This window comes from Myxocyprinus asiaticus, chromosome 30 (assembly GCF_019703515.2).
Source record: "Myxocyprinus asiaticus isolate MX2 ecotype Aquarium Trade chromosome 30, UBuf_Myxa_2, whole genome shotgun sequence".
Taxonomy (NCBI): Eukaryota; Metazoa; Chordata; class Actinopteri; order Cypriniformes; family Catostomidae; genus Myxocyprinus; species Myxocyprinus asiaticus.
In genome coordinates this window covers 35,698,708-35,719,823 of record NC_059373.1, presented here as the reverse complement: position 1 = coordinate 35,719,823, position 21,116 = coordinate 35,698,708, and the positions used below count along the sequence as shown (strand labels likewise).

The 21,116-nt window shown below is 33.0% G+C and overlaps 1 protein-coding gene across 3 annotated transcripts in view; it reads left to right on the top strand.

Moving 5' to 3' along the window:
• Positions 1-14,356, top strand: part of smad10a (SMAD family member 10a) — a 47,588-nt gene extending 33,232 nt beyond the window's left edge. For all 3 annotated transcript variants that reach the window (XM_051663203.1, XM_051663201.1, XM_051663202.1), the window contains exons 11-12: positions 1,999-2,137; positions 9,812-14,356. In XM_051663203.1, coding sequence (XP_051519163.1) covers positions 1,999-2,137; positions 9,812-10,023 — 351 coding nt within the window. In that variant the 3' untranslated portion in view covers positions 10,024-14,356. The remainder of the gene's footprint in view (positions 1-1,998; positions 2,138-9,811) is intronic.
• Positions 14,357-21,116: the final 6,760 nt, after the last annotated feature.

Genomic DNA, 21,116 nt, shown 5'->3' with positions numbered 1-21,116 from the left:
AGAGAGAGAGAAAAAAAGTCATTTTAATGACAGTAAAACATAGCGACAGTACCCATTTCCGTCTTTTTTTATCCGTAATTTCATCTGTCAAAAGACACGGCAGCAAATTGGGCTAGGAAAAGAACGGTCCATTCTATTGTTAAAATGTGTATTCTGTTTTTAAATGTTCAAAAATCTCTAGGGTAAATCCCCCGAATCCCCATATAATATTAAATATCTGTTCTCAACCACAAGGCCTCCTAATGTTCCATATGTTATGCATGTAAAATAAAATAAAACCTTTCTGACTGTACTCAAATGTGAATATTGTAATAAAATAGACAACCTTTAGTAGCTAAATGTCCTAAATAGGCCCCTGGCTGGAAACAATTTGAAACATAAAAAGTAAAATTAATAAATAAATAATGTACAGATCTAAAACAATCGATAATTTCTCTTGGAAGTTATCTACCTACCCACCCAAAAGTTTATGCCAATGCTACTGGTTGGAGGGAGTGCAAAATGAGTCAAAGGGATAGTTCGCACAAAAATAAAAATTCTGTCATTATTTACTAATCCTCATGTTCCAAACCCATATGAGTTTCATTCTTTCTCAGAACACAAAAGGAGACATTTTGAACGATGTTCACGCTAGGGCTGGGTATCGATTCAGATTTCCCAATTCGATTCTGATTCACAAGCTCTTAATTTGATTTGATTCGATTTGTTCTTAAATCTGATTATTTTGGGTGCATTTCAATTATAATGTCTATTTTGCTTGTATATGAAATCAATTTGATGATTTTCAATACCAATTTCGATACCACAACAAAATACTTACTAATTTGATTAAATGTTGTTTCTAGTAATTGAGTAATAAGTTCTTAAGACAAGTAAACATAAAAAATGAAGAACAAAGAAACAAATAAAAAGCAAAAGAACAAAGATAAAAATGAATTAAATAAATGAATAAAACAGTGCTTGATGTTTTTAACAGCAATATGAAGTATTTAAGGAAGCATTCAGAAATTGAAAAAAGTCACGAAATGTAACAAAACTGCTTAATTTACTGGTCTTCACTATGATTATAATACGTTCATGTATTGAGCCAAGAACAGTGTGTGGTTATCTCGTTTTCTTGTTGTTATTGTTTGAATAATATTAACGACATACTAGACAGCTTCAGGTCTATAAGGCTGCATTAACATCTCAAATACCTTTATATATTTAATTTATTTAAATATATTTGTATCTTTTTTTCCCTGGCCCATGTTGCTCTTTTCTGTGAAGTGAAAGCATGTAGTGAACAAGGGGTGTCCAGCTGCAAACAGCACCACATTAGCAGTCTGTAAGACTTTTCTGCTATATTCCAAGTTTTCTAAGGCCATACGGCAAATTTATGCGACAAAGAGACCAAAATTTAAGCTGTTACTGAAAATCTTCCCCTCTGCAGAAGTTGTTGTCTAGTCCGTGTTCGTGTCCAGATTCAAAAATTGAGCTATGATGTCACTGACATCAAAACAGCGTTGCTTCTTGCATGTGTAGTAACTGAATGCAACACCCAATTTATGAATCTGAACGTGGGAGGAAGCTTGCCGTGATTATCAGTGAGGAACGACCAAATCAATTGACTTCAAGAGAATTGGAGTAAAGCACTTTTACTTTACTACATGTCACTGTGAACTTTGTATGAAAAGAGGAGTATAAAGATTGTTAAAAATTACTTCTTTTGCGATCCACTAAATACATAACAACATATGGGTTTGAAACGACATGAGGGTTGGGGAACTATCCCTTTAATGCCAGACTTGATGGACTATAAATACCTTTGTGCACTTGGGAGCTGTGTATTTTTGCTTCCTGTCACAGTAGTTTGGCTAAATCCAGAGCTTCACTTTTTTTTTTAAGGATGTCCAAATTGTTTTTTGTTAACTGTGTTTTCAGGACACTGCAAAGAGGACTGTTTGTTTCATTCACTCCGGAAGCAGTAAATGTGAGTGTGTAGATTTGTGTCTGCAGGTGTTTGACCTCAGGCAGTGTCACAGGCAGATGCAGCAGCAGGCGGCCACAGCGCAGGCAGCAGCAGCAGCGCAGGCGGCCGCAGTGGCAGGAAATATTCCAGGACCGGGAAGTGTTGGTGGAATCGCCCCTGCAGTCAGTGAGTATCTGAATTTACACATTAAAACTGTAATATCGTATTATTTTTATTTATATTTATATTATTAGTCAAGTTTTATTTGCACTAAAAAAAATTATAATTTGGTTTTTAATCGCTATCTTACACCCCTACTCTGACCACTAAACAGGCTGATTTTGTACCTTTAAAGTCAACATGAAACGACCCAGTTTTAATTACTAAATTTGATGTATATCCAAGTGAAACAGTATTTTTATTTATTTATTTTTTTTCATCCTATTTGGAATGCCCAATTCCCAATGTGCTTTTAAGTCCTCGTGGTCGTGTAGTGATTCACCTCAATCCGGGTGGCGGAGGATGAATCCCAGCTGCCTCCGCATCTGAGACCGCCAACCCGGTGCATCTTATCATGTGGCTTGTTGAGCGCGTTGCCACGGAGACATAGCGCGTTTGGAGACTTCATGCCATCCACCGCGGCAACCACGCTCAACTCACCACGCTCCCCACCGAGAACGAACCACATTATAGCGACCACGAGGAGGTTACCCCTTTTGACTCTACCCACCCTAGCAACCGGGCCAATTTGGTTGCTTAGGAGACCTGGCTGGAGTCACTCAGCACACCCTGGGATTCGAACTTGTGAATTAGCGAACTCCAGGGGTGATAGCCAGCATCTTTACCACTGAGCTACCCAGTCCCCGAAACAGTATATTTAAAAATGTAGATTAAAATTGATTGGATTGAAAAGTGGTCTCTATATGACAGGTGGCTAGAGCCAAAAAGGAAAGTATTTTAAGAGAAGCCAGTGCACACAATCCTGGACCTTGTGGGCCAAATGTTCCTTCTTCATCACCGCAAAACCCAACTGCAAACCGCCGAGCACCAGGCCCATCTCGCACAGCTGCAGAGCAGCTATCATGCGGTGCAGAGGGAAAATCTCAGCCTGCACCAAGAAATTAGGTGCACTCAAGCTGAGAAAGTCCAGGCACAGAAAGATAATGCCCGATTGCAGGAGGAAAACAAAGCCCTGCGCAGGCAGCTTCAAGCTGCCCAGCTAAAAGTAGAGTCAGATCAGGTAAGTGCAGCTGAAACGCACAGCACAACATCTGACATAGAAGAGGGCCGCCTTTTTAGCGATACGCGTAGAAATGTGCCCCTGAGAAACCCAGGAACACACGCTAGGAGCTGAGCTGCCCCTAGTGGTACAGTCTATGACTTCGTCCTCCAAGACACCTTTCAAAATCCTCCAGCGGCCCGCTGGTTGGATGCAGGTGCCCCTCCTTATAGTTGCCCTCCTCAGTCATTTTTCAGTCACGACACCGTGCGTTTCAAACCGACTGATTCCACACCACAAAGGGGGGACAATTATTTTCAAGCCCAGAGTGGTGTAAGCGGCTCGAATATCCCATTAGCCAGGGAGCTGTACGCAAACCGGGGTCCACCCCCATGCGTCGACTGGACTCCTTCCCCACCACGAAGGGGAGGAAGTCGTCCTCATCGCTATATCGACAATTATCTTAGGGAAATTGAGCACTGCCTGATTGATTTGCCTTGCGCTTCGTCGCGCGAAAAACTCAAGCTCATATGGAAGACCACGGTAAAGAAATGTGCGTTTCGAACGAAAACCCAAACAAGGTGAGTGGGTAGAAAAGGTTTCAAATCCCCTCAGAGAACAAGATTTGAGAGAGGAAATGGAGGATATAAGGAGACGCTTGACTGAGTTAGTAACTAAGCTTGACGTGCTCCGTTGTTCACCAGGTCCATCGACCTCCTCAAAGGAACACGGCGCTGAAACCTCGTCAGTATGACTAGACCATGTACCCCCTCCCTTTAACGCCAAAGTTTACTTTGTAGGTCGGGAAAAGGGGAACAGTGTCCAAGTTGCTCCCCAAAACAGTCACTCCTAACATGCCACACCCTCCTTTTCTGACCTTCTTGGGCGATCTGTACCGTAAGGGCAACGCCTGATACGTGGGTCATTCAACTCCCACGCACTACTCAACACCGGTTCCGAAATAGTCTAATGGGTTCCAACACCTTCGTAGAGGTGGCTAGAGCAAAGCTCTCCCTTGGCAAACCATTATAGACAGAGACCTGCAACGTAAGCGTCACAAGCTACACGCAAGATAGGTCGTCTATCACAAAACGGGCCTGGATTGACACCTTTCAAGGGATGATGCTAACAGACCCTGTTTACATATGTCCCATTAATACGGAACCACCGTTAGTTGGCCAGGACCTACTGAATCGATTGGCTCTGCTCATTGACTGCCGTCGTGGACACATGTGGGCTCAGGTTGACATACCGAGACCACTTGGTCCAGAAAACAGTTCGCCAGCTTCAGATACACACGTCGCCATCGTCCAAAAATCCAGCAGAGACGACGACTCCAATAAGAACAATTACAGGGCCTGGGTAAAACCCTTCAGGGTACTATAGTCACTGTAAATTTGCAATCCGTTCTTATCAATAACAATTTGCACAATTTAGGGACTTTGTCAGAGAAAACAACTTATGTGTGTATCGTTAGAGATCTAATGCAGGACCTCCTCAGGGAAATTAGCTCCTCAGTCAACAGTCTGAGTGGTGGAAGGATTCCAGCTTACCTGGTCTCCCTAGACCTTTTCGAACAAATCCTTAGATCTGCTACTATCTCCATTGTGCAACCTTCACAGATACACATGGCATATAGTTTTGGCATTGAAATTCCAATCCATGTAAATCCTCAGAACCTCAAAATAGGATTTATCCTCAATCTACCGTCATAGGCAGAATATATATAGACTAAAATCTGTATTTAATGTTGGTTTTCAGAGAGGTAATGCACACATTCACCTCAAAACACCACCAACACTCGCCTACCATGATGACGACCCCTCGCTCTACCTTATCTCTAACCTAAACATGTGTACTAAGACAAAGTACATTCATTGGGTTTGTCAAAACGCAACCCCTTTGTTAGAGAGGTGACTAACTACCTCTGCGGCCAAAGAGCCGAATTCCATGAACAAGTGTCATGATAGCATATCCATCAAAGATGAAGGAACAGAGACAAAGGTAGAGCGAGCAGGCAGTCGCTGGCTCGTTAACACACCAGCCACCGAAGTCATACGACTGCCATGATACAGCCACTAAACTAAGGCCACTAAACCAAGGCTACCAAACCAAACGGTGTTCTTAATGGTTCCCCAAGGAGCCAGCGTGCACACTGACGATATTGTCCTCCATCATCTCAATGTCAACAAACATGACGCAGAAATTGATATCATGGACGCATTTAGAGGTCACAGCCTCACCGTTGATGACACCTTTCGACAGCAGCTTCAGGCTGAAGGGATGGAATTAGTGAAGTTCAGTCTCAAACCGATTGGCTTGACCACTATATTTCATAGTCACATAAGCAGATCGTCATCTTACCGAGAACACCCTATCAGTTTGGTTGCCCTCTGGCTCCTCCTTAGTGGTTGGATCATCATCTCAATTATTGCACACGCCATGTACAGGTACATTCAACACCTACAGGCCAGACTGGATTCACTTCTCATACAGCCGCGTTTTACACACCAGTCTGAGCCCATCACACAGGTTAACTCCATCATTTCCAAGGATAAGCCTTTTAACCTTTAACCCTCCTTTCCTCTAACATTTTGTTCCTAACCAATGTCAGGTTCTACTTTGATTTTGTGTTATGACCAAAGAACAACAAAGGATTGTGTTATGGTTAATGCTGTGCCTTCCAATAACTTGAAATGTTTATGTGTGATGAATGTAGTTTTAGAATTAGCTAGAAGTTCTATGCCCAGATGTGCCTCAATCTCTGTCCAGACGATAAAACCTCTGTGAACTCTAATGAACTGTATGGACTGTGCAACCATTTCTCTTTCCTATCAGGAATACATGGATAGCGTAACCAACAGGTTACTGTGAACCGACAAGAACTGTTCGGCCCTTCAGTTGCTCTAAAGATGCTGGACAACAACCAACTCTTCAGAACAAAGGGGGGAATGTTGGGCCTCATGTATTCAGATAGAAGACAAAGGCAGGCCTAACAGTCATAAAAAAACATTCCTCAAGCCCCCTCCTTCTAAGTCGTAAATTTTACTGACAAAAATCGCGCCAAAATCAAACAAAGGGAGTCCAAAACAGACTACAGATCCATGAAGCCTTGCCCTCTAAAGGATCGAGCTCTCAACTCCTATTGGATGAGGCACACCACAGAACATCCCTCAAACATGACATCATCAGGACTTCAAATAAATCTGAAATGCTTCAAAAGTTGCTTCCAGCGACTTAGTTCACCGAATACGGACGTAGCTTTTTGCTGCTCTCCGGTGCAGCCTCGTGGCATAAGGAAGTAATGTCCGACTTGAAACTGTAGCCATACAATCTCCATCTCGCTGGACGAATTGAGATTACTCTGTGTTCAACCGAACACTCTAACGGATCCGAAGGAGACCGCCGAGCAATTCGCATCTTCATCCGTTGGCCTACAGAAGTGAAGAGATTAAAGATTTCTCTTCCATCTTCAATCAAGTCGACATTTCTGAGTTCTCCGCCAGCCCGCCGACAATCAACAGCCGTACCGCCCGCCGACAGCGCGAGGAAACGACCTCTCGTCATCACACGAACCGGGTCAAAGTTAAAGGACGGAGGAAAACACATTCTACCTGTGTCCTCATGCGATTCAAGTAAGAGGTTTACGTCTGGGCAGAGATAGAATATTATAGTGTGTTATTCTTGTGTTTCAAGGTTTTTGCTTGTATAGTTTACGGACCGCCATGTCCGCTCATTATTAATACTCAGGGTATTAATTATCACGAATTTGTTTTGCTGTATTGTGGTCCAACCAAATTGGACTGTTGTGCAATTTCGTCATCGCGGGTGAGACAGCAACTGAGTTCATCCATTAAAGAGTCAAATAACAAGGGACTTTTATGAGCCCCGCTCATAAAACCGCGTCTCTGAGTGATGAACACGGCTGCTTTATCTCCAGCTATCGCAAAATCAGCTTTCGGGCTGTCACTTAATAATCTCTCTCTCTCTCTCTCACTAACCACACTGACACACACACACCTTATGTGTTATAGGATTGTTTTTATTTCCATATCTAATCATACCACTGTTTAGTTTGTAGTTGTAAGTCGGAAGTTTATTGACTGCATTTTATTAATTATTAATTGATATTACTGCATAAATAAACTTTGTTTATATTACAAAGAGAAGTGTTTTGGTTTGTTTTGCATACGCCTGTGTCATGCTGACGGGATGTCAGTGCTCGGATTCAAACCTTCATTCATTGTTTTTTTCCCGAAAATTGATATTCTTCAGATGCCGATTTTCCTAAGAAAACAATCTAATATTGAGACTTTTAATATTTGGTTATTAGTCCCTGATTTCAGGGTGGTGCCCCGTTAATCCTTATTAATATTCTATTGATTTTTGATAATTATCTTTGAATTTGAATGATCAATAAGCTAGTGTTAATTTTAATGTTTCATCGATGTTAACAATTAACGATTATCTTTGATAAGTGTTGATTTTAAAGGATTAAAAAAAAAAAGCTAACATTGATTCTCATCAATGTTCTATTGATTTTAATAATTAATAATTATCTTTAATTATTAATTATTGCTAATAACCAAACTTGCTCCTAAATGTATCACACTACATTTACTGGAGCCCCATATGAGGTTTTAATGAGTTAGATCCAATTAATTAATTTAAATATCGATTAATAACTACAGAAATAATTATTAATTATTTCTGATAGTAACACTGATCTAAACAACCAGTAAAGCCCTACAGCAGGAAGGAAAGCACTGATCGGACTGCGCATCTCTGGGGTCTTCCCGTCGGGAAGAACACCACTTAGCGAACAGACATCACTTAAAGGCATACAGGCGCCTCGTAGAGGGGGCCCTAGCCTGAGTGATCGTGTCTACCACCGCGGGTGGAGGAGACGGCGGCCGAGTTGTGACATACAACGAGAGCGTAGACCGCCTTGGTGATTGACATATGCTACTGTTGCCGTGTTGTCTGTCTGAACTAACACGTGCTTGCCCTGGATCAACGGCCGAAACCTCTGCAGGGTGAGCAGAATTGCCAACAACTCAAGGCAGTTGATGTGCCAATGCAGTCGTGGGCCCGTCCACAGGCCGGCGGCTGCGTGTCCGTTGCAAACAGCGCCCCAGCCCGTTTTGGAGGCGTCTGTCGTGACCACGGGGGGATACCCGGCAGAGGCGATCCCATTGGGGTCCCCAAATCGCCCCCAGTGCTAGCCGCGCTGGCCTCAAACCCGTAGGTAGAAGGCTTACGAAAGCAAGCCGCGACCGCAACGTTGCCATGGTCATGTTCTCGCAGTGAGAACATGAACCATCAACGAACGCTGCCTCCGTGTGGGTCGCGCCCAGACACGAAAGACAGCGATCATGACCATCCGAAGTTGAGAGATAACGACTGCAACCAGGAATAACACACAATCGGAAAGGCATCTTTAAAAAGACGCGTCTTTAAAAAGACGTTCCGTGTGTGCCGCTCTTTTAGAGAAATATACTCTTTCAGAAAATATACTCTCTTTTTTCTGCCGAAGCACCCAGGGACGTTCTCTGCAGTGCACCAGTGCAGAGGAGGGAGAAGCTGCTGAAATCCGCCATCAGATCCAGCAGATGTGAATGAACAGTAGTATTCAGCTCAATGAGCATGACCGTTCGGCTCCGAAGAGAAAATCTGAATGAGTGGTTGCATACCAGCTCCTTTTATACCCGTATGTTCGGGGGAGTGGAATGCAAATACCACTCGCCAATTTTCATTGGCCTTTTATCAAAGACCAGAGGTGTCTCGGGCTCCCAAGAGTGACCCCTAGTGTCACTACATCGACACAACATCGAGTGAGTGACAGATAAGGAACTTATCTTCCCTAATGCTGTTTTAGAAGAAGTTTAAATAAGAGATGCTATTAATTGCTGTCCTAAACTAAATGCAAATCTAGTCTACTGGAACCGTTTTTGGGTGATTCTCATAAAACCTGTCAAGAAAATGTCCTGGTTGTTTTAAACCCCAAATCAAAAGAAAGAAATATGACGTAACATTAAGGAACTGAAGCCTACGTTTAGTTCTATTAGGATTTATTCCAAAGTGCATTTAAACACAATTTACCCCCCAATTCTCATTACAGTAACATGTCCATACGTTTTACTTTTACTATTCCCACTGATGATTTTCGTTACCACTACACAGTAATTTTTGTATTATATTATAGTAAAAAAGATGCTGTTGTACAATTATAATTTTTTTTAAATTAAAATCAGTGAAAGGCAGTACCAAATTAGTACTATTATGATTTTTAAATTCCTTTCATTTTAAAAAATATCATTTTTAGTCATTGCGGTAATGAGAGTATCATAATTACCATGTTTTTTGCACTGTGGTAATAAGAATTAAGGGTTTAAATGTGCACATATTTAATGAATTATTGTCACAATGTAAAAAATCTTAACAGCTATATAAATGGGATTGATTTTCTTTTTGTAAAATATAATTTCTTAATTATTTCTTTTGATGTAAAATTTCAAAACATGGGGCATTTATTTGGAAAAAGATTGCTCTTGATCAGAGTATTTTTTGTTTTCTTTGAATGACAAATTTAAACAATTAAGTGTCTTCTGAAGTTATATGAATTTCTGATTATTTCCCAGGTCTCTCAGCGGCAGCAGGTATTGGTGTGGATGACCTCAGGAGGCTGTGTATTCTGCGTCTGAGCTTTGTAAAAGGCTGGGGGCCTGACTACCCTCGCCAGAGTATCAAACACACGCCCTGCTGGGTGGAGGTCCATTTGCACCGTGCGCTGCAGCTGCTGGACGAGGTGCTGCACACTATGCCTCTAGCAGACCCTGGACCTGCTAACTGAACAATACACACTCACAACACACACTCTACTCACTACAGTAAGCGTGCAAACCACATTATGTGCTAACATCGCCATTGTTGGGTTTGCACTTATATCAGTCATTAGAATCCCAGTGAAAACACCACAGAAATACACTACTCTAAAATGTATGTTTTTAAAAGATATTTCTTCACATTCTGTTGTTATTTAGTGATATGATAAATTTCTAGATTTTGGGTGAATTTAAAAAAAAACATGTCAGGGTCATACTTCACCCCTAAAATCAAAAGGAATATATGTATTTTGCATAAAGAAATTGGAACATATTTTTTAGGACCATGAAGATTTAGGCTGTATTTTCATGAAAATTAAGCACATTTTCACACAAAAATCTCATTACTGTAATGCATCTGGATATTTTACTTTTGAGTTTGTTTGTAATTCTCATTATTCTCAATGCTGATTCTCATTAGATTCCAAGTACTTTGAAACAGTAACAACTGTATTACAATTATTTTATTTAAATCAACATAAACTGAAGGAAGTACAACAAACTTTACCCTTGTGCATAATGCCATGCAATTTAAAAAATATATAATTATTTTTCACATTACAGTAATGAGAATTGAGGGGGGGGACTTAATTGTCATGAAAATAATGTCAGAGTGCAAAAAATCCTAGAAGTCAGCTTAATTTATTTTTAATGCAAAATACAATTTTTCATTATTTCTTTTGATTTAGGGATGAAATATGACATGGACATATTCTTGACAGGTTTCGTGAGATTGACCCTTTCGAATTAGATGTACAGTGTATTAGTGCTACAGGTCAACTAATGAATGCAATTTTACACAGGGTTGCAGATTAAGTTCAGGGAAATAGCATAATTGTTCATATGCCTTTTTAGCTTTGCACATCATGCAGTTATACTAAGAATATTAGAGCCTAATAGTTTGCAATACTGGTAGACAATGCTTACGATCTGTCCTGCAAAAAAACAAATTTAAGCGATCAGTTTCTGATCATATAATTGAACGCAACAATGATCGTCCACTTTTTAAGCCGTCTTGGTTCCGGTAGTATCTTTCCCATTCATTTTTTCCATATGGATTTCATAAAATCCTACAAAATATAGTTCTAAGCCATGAACCAAACCAACCAGCTTCAAGGTGAATAACAATATTACAAACATTATATACAAATATTATTTGAAAATCAGGAAAAAAGACAAAGGTACAAGAATGTTTACTTAACATCTTTTATGAAGCAATGAACTACAATCATATGAAGCACTGTGAGTGATATTGTATAATTGAAATAGAAAAGCCAATATAAAATTATTGACTGTAAGTCATTGACTTCAAGTATAAAGTACCACATATTTGCAAAATATTCAAACTTCATGGGAGGGATTGGGCATTGCTAAGCTCAATTTCCATGGGAACAGCGACTTCTCTGATTGGTGGATCTCTCTTCAGGATTATGGGTAGTGTTGTTCTTCACCAGGTATTTAGCAATTGAACACAATTTTTAAAAGTTTACTGACTTGTGGCAGAGTACTTTAGAATACTTTAAACAGAATACTATAGCAGTTATATGTTATTGCAAAAAAATATTTTACTCTATGGAGATAAAGAATGGCATTTTACTTCCGGAAACCAACTGTTGCGCTCTATTACACTCTGGTATCACATAAACAAACACACACATTACACGGTCAAAGACCACTTATGTTCAGGTGAGGAAGAGACTGTTCAACCTCCACCAAGTTTTAAACAGAAATTTGCTCGAAGTCTACGGGTTTAGTAGCACTAAATGCCTCAGAGTAAACAAATGTGGCTACGTTGTCGCTGGTCACTTCAGGAAACAATTGAAAGGACCAGTTGATGTTGGCATTCAACGTTAGCAAACTTTCCTCTGATGAACAAAGCTGTACCGGACTTCTCCTTAAGCTAGTCGGACGGATAATAAAACAAACTTTCAAGACAAAATCCTGATCTCTGTGCTTGTGCTGTGCTCCTCTAAATGTGGATCTGAACTCAGCTATCGTAAATGAGGTTTACTATCAAGGCATCTTATTAGTTACAATAGCCTTCCAGCTCCTTTATTTTCATACCAAAAAAAAAAAAAAAGCCTGAATTGTTCAGCTTTAAAATGGTGGTATTAGTATTTGTGATGACGCAGTTCGGTGTTTGTAACCAAATCATTCGCCATGTGGTGTAACTTCACCAAAGCCAGAATACCTCATGATAACAAGCATGAACCCAGTGGATTTTTCTTTATGCCAAAATGTGTCTGGAACCTTCTATTTTCTGGACCTCATGTTCACCTCATACTTTAACCAAATCAAAAGGGGGCGTGTCTTGAAAAGTATCGAATGTAGATGCACCAACTTGACTGATTTCGAACAGTGGGTTTTTTGCCAACACCAGTTACTCAGCTTTACTGATTATTGTTATCTTGCCCAGCAACTCATTTTCTAATAGTTATGGCAGTGTTTTCAAGCTGTTACAAATCCATGTCTGAATTGTGACCAAAATTCAGTCAGACAGCCCAATACTTTTATAACCTTTTGCAAACGGGTAGAACATTTGAACATTAAACATTTAAACATTGTTTTGCTGTCTTCCCAAGTAAAAATGTGTACTGTACTGTTACAGGACATTATGCATTAATTGAAAGACCCTTGATATTACATTATTTTAAATGTACAGCCAATAAAAATGCAAATATATATAAATCCAGTAGTAAAAGTGGAACCTCATTATAGTATGTTAATGTCAACATGAAATCAAAAAGGACCATATTAACGTTCTTATGTTTCTTTTTTTTAATTTGTTTTTCTTATTGTGTGCATTCATCAGTGCAAATTAGGGCTGCACAATTCATCAAATAAATAATCAAGATTACAATTACATCTGCCACAATTGTCAATTATAGCAGTTTATGTTCATCTGCTCTTGTTGTGTCCACATTTTCTTTTTAATTTTCTATTTAATGTGTGTTTTTGTAGCAGTTGGGCATAGTTACCAATCGCAGACAAGTCTGTTGCTTGTTTATGTGTGTAATTTTGTCAAAATTAGATTTTTTTTTTTTATGCTTTTAAGAGGACCAATTATAAAGATGACTGTTTATGCACTGTATTAATTTACTGTTTAAATATTCAAAACTGCAATGAAGTAATTCAGGAACACAGTTTTCAGCTTGCTTTGGATGTGGAGCTGACATAAAAGATATGTCATGTAGTTGATTCACCAAAAATAAAGTACAACCCTTGTTCCAAAAAAGTTGGGACAATATTGAAAATGCTAATAAAAACCAAAAGTAGTAATTTGTAAATTCTTCTATTCACCTTGTGCTATATCGAAAGCACTTAAACAACACAATATTTAATGTTTTAGCTTGTGAATTTATTATTTTTTTTAAATATACACTCATTTCAAATCAGATGATTTCAACACGCTCCACAAAAGTTGGGACAGTCGAGTGTTTACCACTGTGTAACATTGCCATTTCTACTAATAACACTTATTAAGCATTTGGGAACTGAAGACACAAGTTTATTAAGTTTAGCTAGCAGAATTTTCCCCCATTTATCCATTATGCAGGTCTTCAGCTATGTAATTGTACGGGGCCTTCATTGACGTAAGTAAAAATGTCATAGATATCATGATATCATAGATATCATGACATGGGCTCGGGAATACTTCGGTCAACCTTTGTCAGTCAAACCATTCGCTGCTGGATCCACAGATGTAAGTTAAGTCTTTACTATGCAAAGGAGAAGCCATACATCAACACTGTCCAGAAGCGTCGCTGACTTCTCTGGGCTCAGTCTCATCTGAGATAGAAAGTAGATCAGTGGAATCGTGTTTTGTGGTCCAACAAGTCCACATTTCAAATGTTTTTTTTTTTTAGAAAAAACAGCCATATTGTTCTCCGGGCCAAAGAGGAAGAGGATCATCCAAGCTGTTATCAGTGTCAGGTCCAAAAGCCAGTGACTGTATGGACCAAGGATGTGTCAGTGCCCATGGCATGGGTAACTCGCACATCTGTGAGGGCACCATTAATGCAGAAATGTATTTACACATTTTGGAGCAACCTATGCTGCCATCCAGATGCTGTCTTTTCCAGGGACATTCCTGCATTTTCTAGCAGGACAACAGCAAACCACATACTGCCAGGATTACAAGTGCATGGCTGTGTAAGCAGAGAGTGCGGGTGCTACAGTAGATTGGCCTACCTGCAGTCCTGACCTGTCCCAATTGAGAATGTGTGGCGCATTATGAAGTGCAAAATACGGCAACGGAGGCCTCTTACAATTACACAGCTGAAAACCTGCATAATGGATGAATGGGTGAAAATTCTGCTTGCTAAACTTAACAAACTTGTGTTTTCAGTTCCCAAATGCTTAATAAGTGTTATTAGAATAAATGGTGATGTTACTATGCCAACTTTTTTGGAGTGTGTTGCAATCATCAGATTTAAAATGAGTGTACATAAAAAAAAATTACTCAATTCACAAGGTAAAACATTAAATAATGTGTAGTTGAAGTGCTTTCAATATATCACAGGGTGAAAAGAATTTGCAAATCACTTCTTGTTTTGATTAGCATTTTCCATGTTGTCCCAACATTTTCGGAATTGGGGTTGTATTTTAATTTAAATGATATTAATCAATTACAATATCAAGGGAAATAATCGGCAATTATGATTTTTTTTTTTTTTTTTTTTGTCATAATTGTGCTGTCCTAGTGCAGATTACTCCAAAGAAGTAAAATGTTTATCTGCGTAATCTTTCATTAAAATATAATCACTTGCTTCGCCTCTCTAACATCTTTCCTTTTCAAAAAGTTTCAAATAGGTCGTGTGGACAGGGAAAATAATGTTAACAATAGCCGAATAGATACTCTGGTATTGTTTTAGGTACTATTGTAGGTAATGCATCATTTCTAAAATCTTACCAATATTAATTTAATGGCAGTTAACATTAAAGTGATAAGAGTTACAGCAATATTGATAAATTCTTAGTTTTCATTGGAATACGTGGAGATTTGTTGTGGAATGGCCACGTTTCACCAACCAAACAATTTCCCAATGGATAAAATCAAGTCCTGTCTAACATTTTTTCCTCTTTGAGAATCCCATTTCACCTGGAAATGTAATCACTTTTTCTAAAGTAAAATGGGTCGTGAATGCCGTTTCATGTTGACTTTAATTACACATCCTGACTAATTTCAGTGTTGACAAGTGTTAGCTGTGATAATTCCCAAATTTAGAGGGTTGAATGATGTTCTGCATTTCCAGTATTGTTGACACAGTAATAATCTTTGTGCCTTTCTCTTTGTGCTCATTTGTTCATAGATGAATATCTTAATTACTCAAAAAAGGCCTTCTCAATAATTTTCTCATTTTGACTATAATCATTACATACCTGCAATTGGTCTGAAAGTTGTAACCAATGCAGCATGTCATGGATGTTTTAGTCCTCTCCAGTCATAGAGTGTTTTCTGGTTTCATTTTGACTCTATATGACCGTTTGTAAACTGGGCGATTCAGAGGATGCAAACTTCTGCAGGGTAGTTCACGTTTGCTCATGTCATGTTAAGTTTTTGAGCCCTTTGGTTAATTTATTATAAGGCGTAATGCCTTGGTTTTTTTTTTTGTGTTGAACATTAAAAACACTTTGAATTTCAATGTCAGTTATACTCATTGTTTTGATGAGTGTCTTTGTGCTGCATTTCATTGGATATGTGATACATACAGTTGACAACCTGCAATTTAAACACAAATATTACAATGAATAGCTGTATTTTGAACACAGATAGCAAAGGCACTTTGCAATGTAGGCTTTAATTCAATCTGTGTTGAGTATCTGTAAACCAGTATACATTTTTGAGGTAATTTCTGGTGAAAACAATTGGCCCATCTCTGGTGTTACACGTCTAATACACACCTTGTTGTTGTAATAACATGTATTTGTAATAAAAGCTGGAAACCTTTATTATAAAATAGTCACTGACTGGTATCTAAATGTCATTAGCAACTTCAGTGCAGCTTGCTTAGAATTACAGGTTTGATTCTAAACATTTTATTGGTTTAAACCATTTGCCAGTGATATAACATGATTCTCAGTCAATGTAAAGTTTTTTTTGCCTTAAATGCTGAAGACCCCAAATGTAATTGTGACAAGTACATTTACTATTATTATTGTAAAGTACTTTCACTTTACTTACCTCTCAACCGACTGCACTGTAATTCAGTTTTTCTTTCACTGTATTTAAGCTTTTTTGACAGATACATATATGGCCTACCCCCTTGCAACACTTTAACTTAACTTGTGTGTTTTCACTGATGGATATAGTGTATTGTGTTAGACTACAATGAAAGCCAACATATATGTCAGTAACATGACAATCACCCAACTAGAAGTCAAATCAACAGCATTCCATATTTTAAACCTATTTCTTACAAGTATTTATCAGTATGTTATCAAGTGTGACTATATTTGAATTGACTATTTTATTGATATTGTCATTTCAATTCTTGTTGTTATTATAATTATTCTATTGTTAAAGGATATTCTGCTCCTGTATGTTGACTGTACACCAAAGTGAAAAAAAAAAGAAGTCATTTTGATACAGAAACGTTTCTGATGTGTTTCTTTGAGAATATACATTTAGGAAATAATTCATTACAAGTACTAAACAAGAATGTAATAAAATATTTATGACTGGGGAGGACCAAGTGAAACATTTAAGATATGGCCATTGAAAAGTCCTTATTGATCAACCACTATTATAAATGTTAAGGGAGACGTGTCGCCCCAAATTCTATGGTGGTTATGGCCCTGGTACTAATATTTAATTAATATGTATTATTTACTATATAATGTCTAATAATTATATCTAATTCTGAATATCTAATTATTAATTAATAATATTCTAGAAATCCAGTGCAACATAGAGTAAAGACAAATGCAGGGTGGTGTAAACATTTCTGAATTTACTTATTGCTGCAAGTCAACAACAGCTCCAGTATTATGGAGAAATGCATTAAATTGTATTTATTTATTTATTTATTTATTGAAGATTTGTGGAAATATGTTTAAATATAATATATACAACATTCCATCTGACTGAATTGAGTAAGCTTTAATAAAATAAAATAAAAAATATATATTTTAAGTTTTATTCATTTACTTTTTTTTTAATTGTAAAATTTAATTTCATGAAATTTAAATACGTAAATGTTAAGAATAGGTAAAAAAAAAAAAAAAAAAATATATATATATATATATATATATATATATATATATATATATATATATATATATTATTATTATTATTTAAAAAAAGTATTTTTGTTGATTTTTTTTATATAAAAACTTTTTGATTATATATTAATATGATATAATATAATATATTTTAAAATACCATCCATAAGAACAGCTAGTGAAGACAAAACATCTGTATTTAATTGTATCTTTTAAATCTATTTATTCTAAAAATATTTAAGAAAAAAAAATCCTAATATAATAGGTATTTTTAAATACAGTCCATAAGAACAGCTAGTGAAGAAGTTCAAAACTTATTTTATACATAATATCATTTAAATCTATTTATTAAGTATTTTTTATAATATAATATAGCATAATATAATATTGCATAATTTAATATAATATAGCCTAATATAATATAATATAATATAATAAAATACAATATAGCATAATATAATATAATATTGAATAATATAATATAATAAAATATCAGTATAATATAATACAATACAATATAATATAATATAATACAGTATAATATAATATCATATAATATAATACAGTATAATATAATATAATATAATATAATATAATATAATATCAGTATAATATAATATAATATAATACAGTATAATATAATATAATACAGTATAATATAATATAATATAATACAATATAATATAATACAGTATAATATAGTATAATACAATACAATACAATATAATATAATATAATATAGTATATAATACAATATAATATAATACAATATAATATAATACAGTGTAATATAATATAATATAATATAATATAATATAATATAATACAATATAATATAATACAGTGTAATATAATATAATATAATATAATATAATACAATATAATATAATATAATACAGTATAGTATAATATAATATAATATAATACAATATGATACAATATAATACAGTATAAAACAATATAATACAATATAATATAATACAGTATAATATAATATAATATAATATAATACAATATAATACAATATAATATAATACAGTATAATATAATATAATACAATATAATATCAATATAATATAATATAATATAATATAATATAATACAATATAATATAATACAATATAATATAATACAATATAATATAATATAATATAATACAATATAATATAATACAGTGTAATATAATATAATATAATATAATATAATACAATATAATATAATATAATACAGTATAATATAATATAATATAATACAATATAATATAATATAATATAATATAATACAGTATAATATAGTATAATACAATACAATATAATATAATATAATATAATATAATACAATATAATATAATACAGTGTAATATAATATAATATAATATAATACAGTATAATATAGTATAATACAATACAATACAATATAATATAATATAATATAATATATAATACAATATAATATAATACAATATAATATAATACAGTGTAATATAATATAATATAATATAATATAATATAATATAATACAATATAATATAATACAGTGTAATATAATATAATATAATATAATATAATACAATATAATATAATATAATACAGTATAATATAATATAATATAATATAATACAATATGATACAATATAATACAGTATAAACAATATAATATAATATAATATAATACAATATAATATAATATAATATCAATATAATATAATATAATATAATACAATATAATATAATATAATACAGTATAATATAATACAGTATAATATAATATAATATAATATAATACAATATAATACAATATAATATAATATAATATAATACAATATAATATAATACAGTGTAATATAATATAATATAATATAATACAATATAATATAATATAATACAGTATAATATAATACAATATAATATAATATAATACAATATAATATAATATAATATAATATAATACAATATAATATAATACAATATAATATAATATAATATAATACAATATAATATAATACAGTGTAATATAATATAATATAATATAATATAATACAATATAATATAATATAATACAGTATAATATAATATAATATAATATAATACAATATGATACAATATAATACAGTATAAAACAATATAATATAATATAATATAATACAGTATAATATAATATAATATAATATAATATAATACAATATAATATAATATAATATAATACAATATAATATAATATAATACAATATAATATAATACAATATAATATAATACAGTATAATATAATATAATATAATATAATATAATATAATATAATACAATATAATATAATACAGTGTAATATAATATAATATAATACAATATAATATAATATAATACAATATAATATAATACAGTGTAATATAATATAATATAATACAATATAATATAATATAATACAATATAATATAATACAGTATAATATAATATAATATAATACAATATAATATAATATAATATAATACAATATAATATAATACAGTGTAATATAATATAATATAATATAATACAATATAATATAATACAGTGTAATATAATATAATATAATATAATATAATATAATATAATACAACATAATATAATATAATATAATATAATACAGTGTAATATAATATAATATAATATAATACAATATAATACAATATAATACAGTATAAAACAATATAATATAATATAATATAATACAGTATAATATAATATAATATAATATAATACAATATAATATAATATAATATAATACAATATAATATAATATAATATAATATAATACAATATAATATAATATAATACAGTATAATATAATATAATATAATATAATACAATATAATATAATATAATATAATATAATATAATATAATACAGTATAATATAGTATAATACAATACAATACAATATAATATAATATAATATAATATAATATAATACAATATAATATAATACAATATAATATAATACAGTATAATATAATATAATATAATATAATACAGTATAATATAATATAATACAATATAATATAATACAGTATAATATAATATAATATAATATAATATAATACAATATGATACAATATAATACAGTATAAAACAATATAATATAATACAGTATAATATAATATAATATAATATAATACAATATAATATAATATAATATAATATAATATAATACAGTATAATATAGTATAATACAATACAATACAATATAATATAATATAATATAATACAATATAATATAATACAATATAATATAATACAGTATAATATAATATAATATAATATAATATAATATAATATAATACAGTGTAATATAATACAGTATAATATAATATAATATAAGACAATATAATATAATACAGTGTAATATAATATAATATAATATAATATAATATAATATAATACAACATAATATAATATAATATAATATAATATAATACAGTATAATATAGTATAATACAATACAATACAATATAATATAATATAATATAATACAATATAATATAATACAATATAATATAATACAATATAATATCAGTATAATATAATATAATATAATACAGTGTAATATAATATAATATAATATAATATAATATAATATAATACAGTGTAATATAATACAGTATAATATAATATAATATAAGACAATATAATATAATACAGTGTAATATAATATAATATAATATAATATAATATAATATAATACAACATAATATAATATAATATAATAGCTAGTGGAGGTTCAAGAGCTCAATTCATTGATTGATCTAAATGTGATGTCCTTTTCTTCTTGGTCTGTAGGAGGCGCTGAAAGGCTTGTATGTAAAT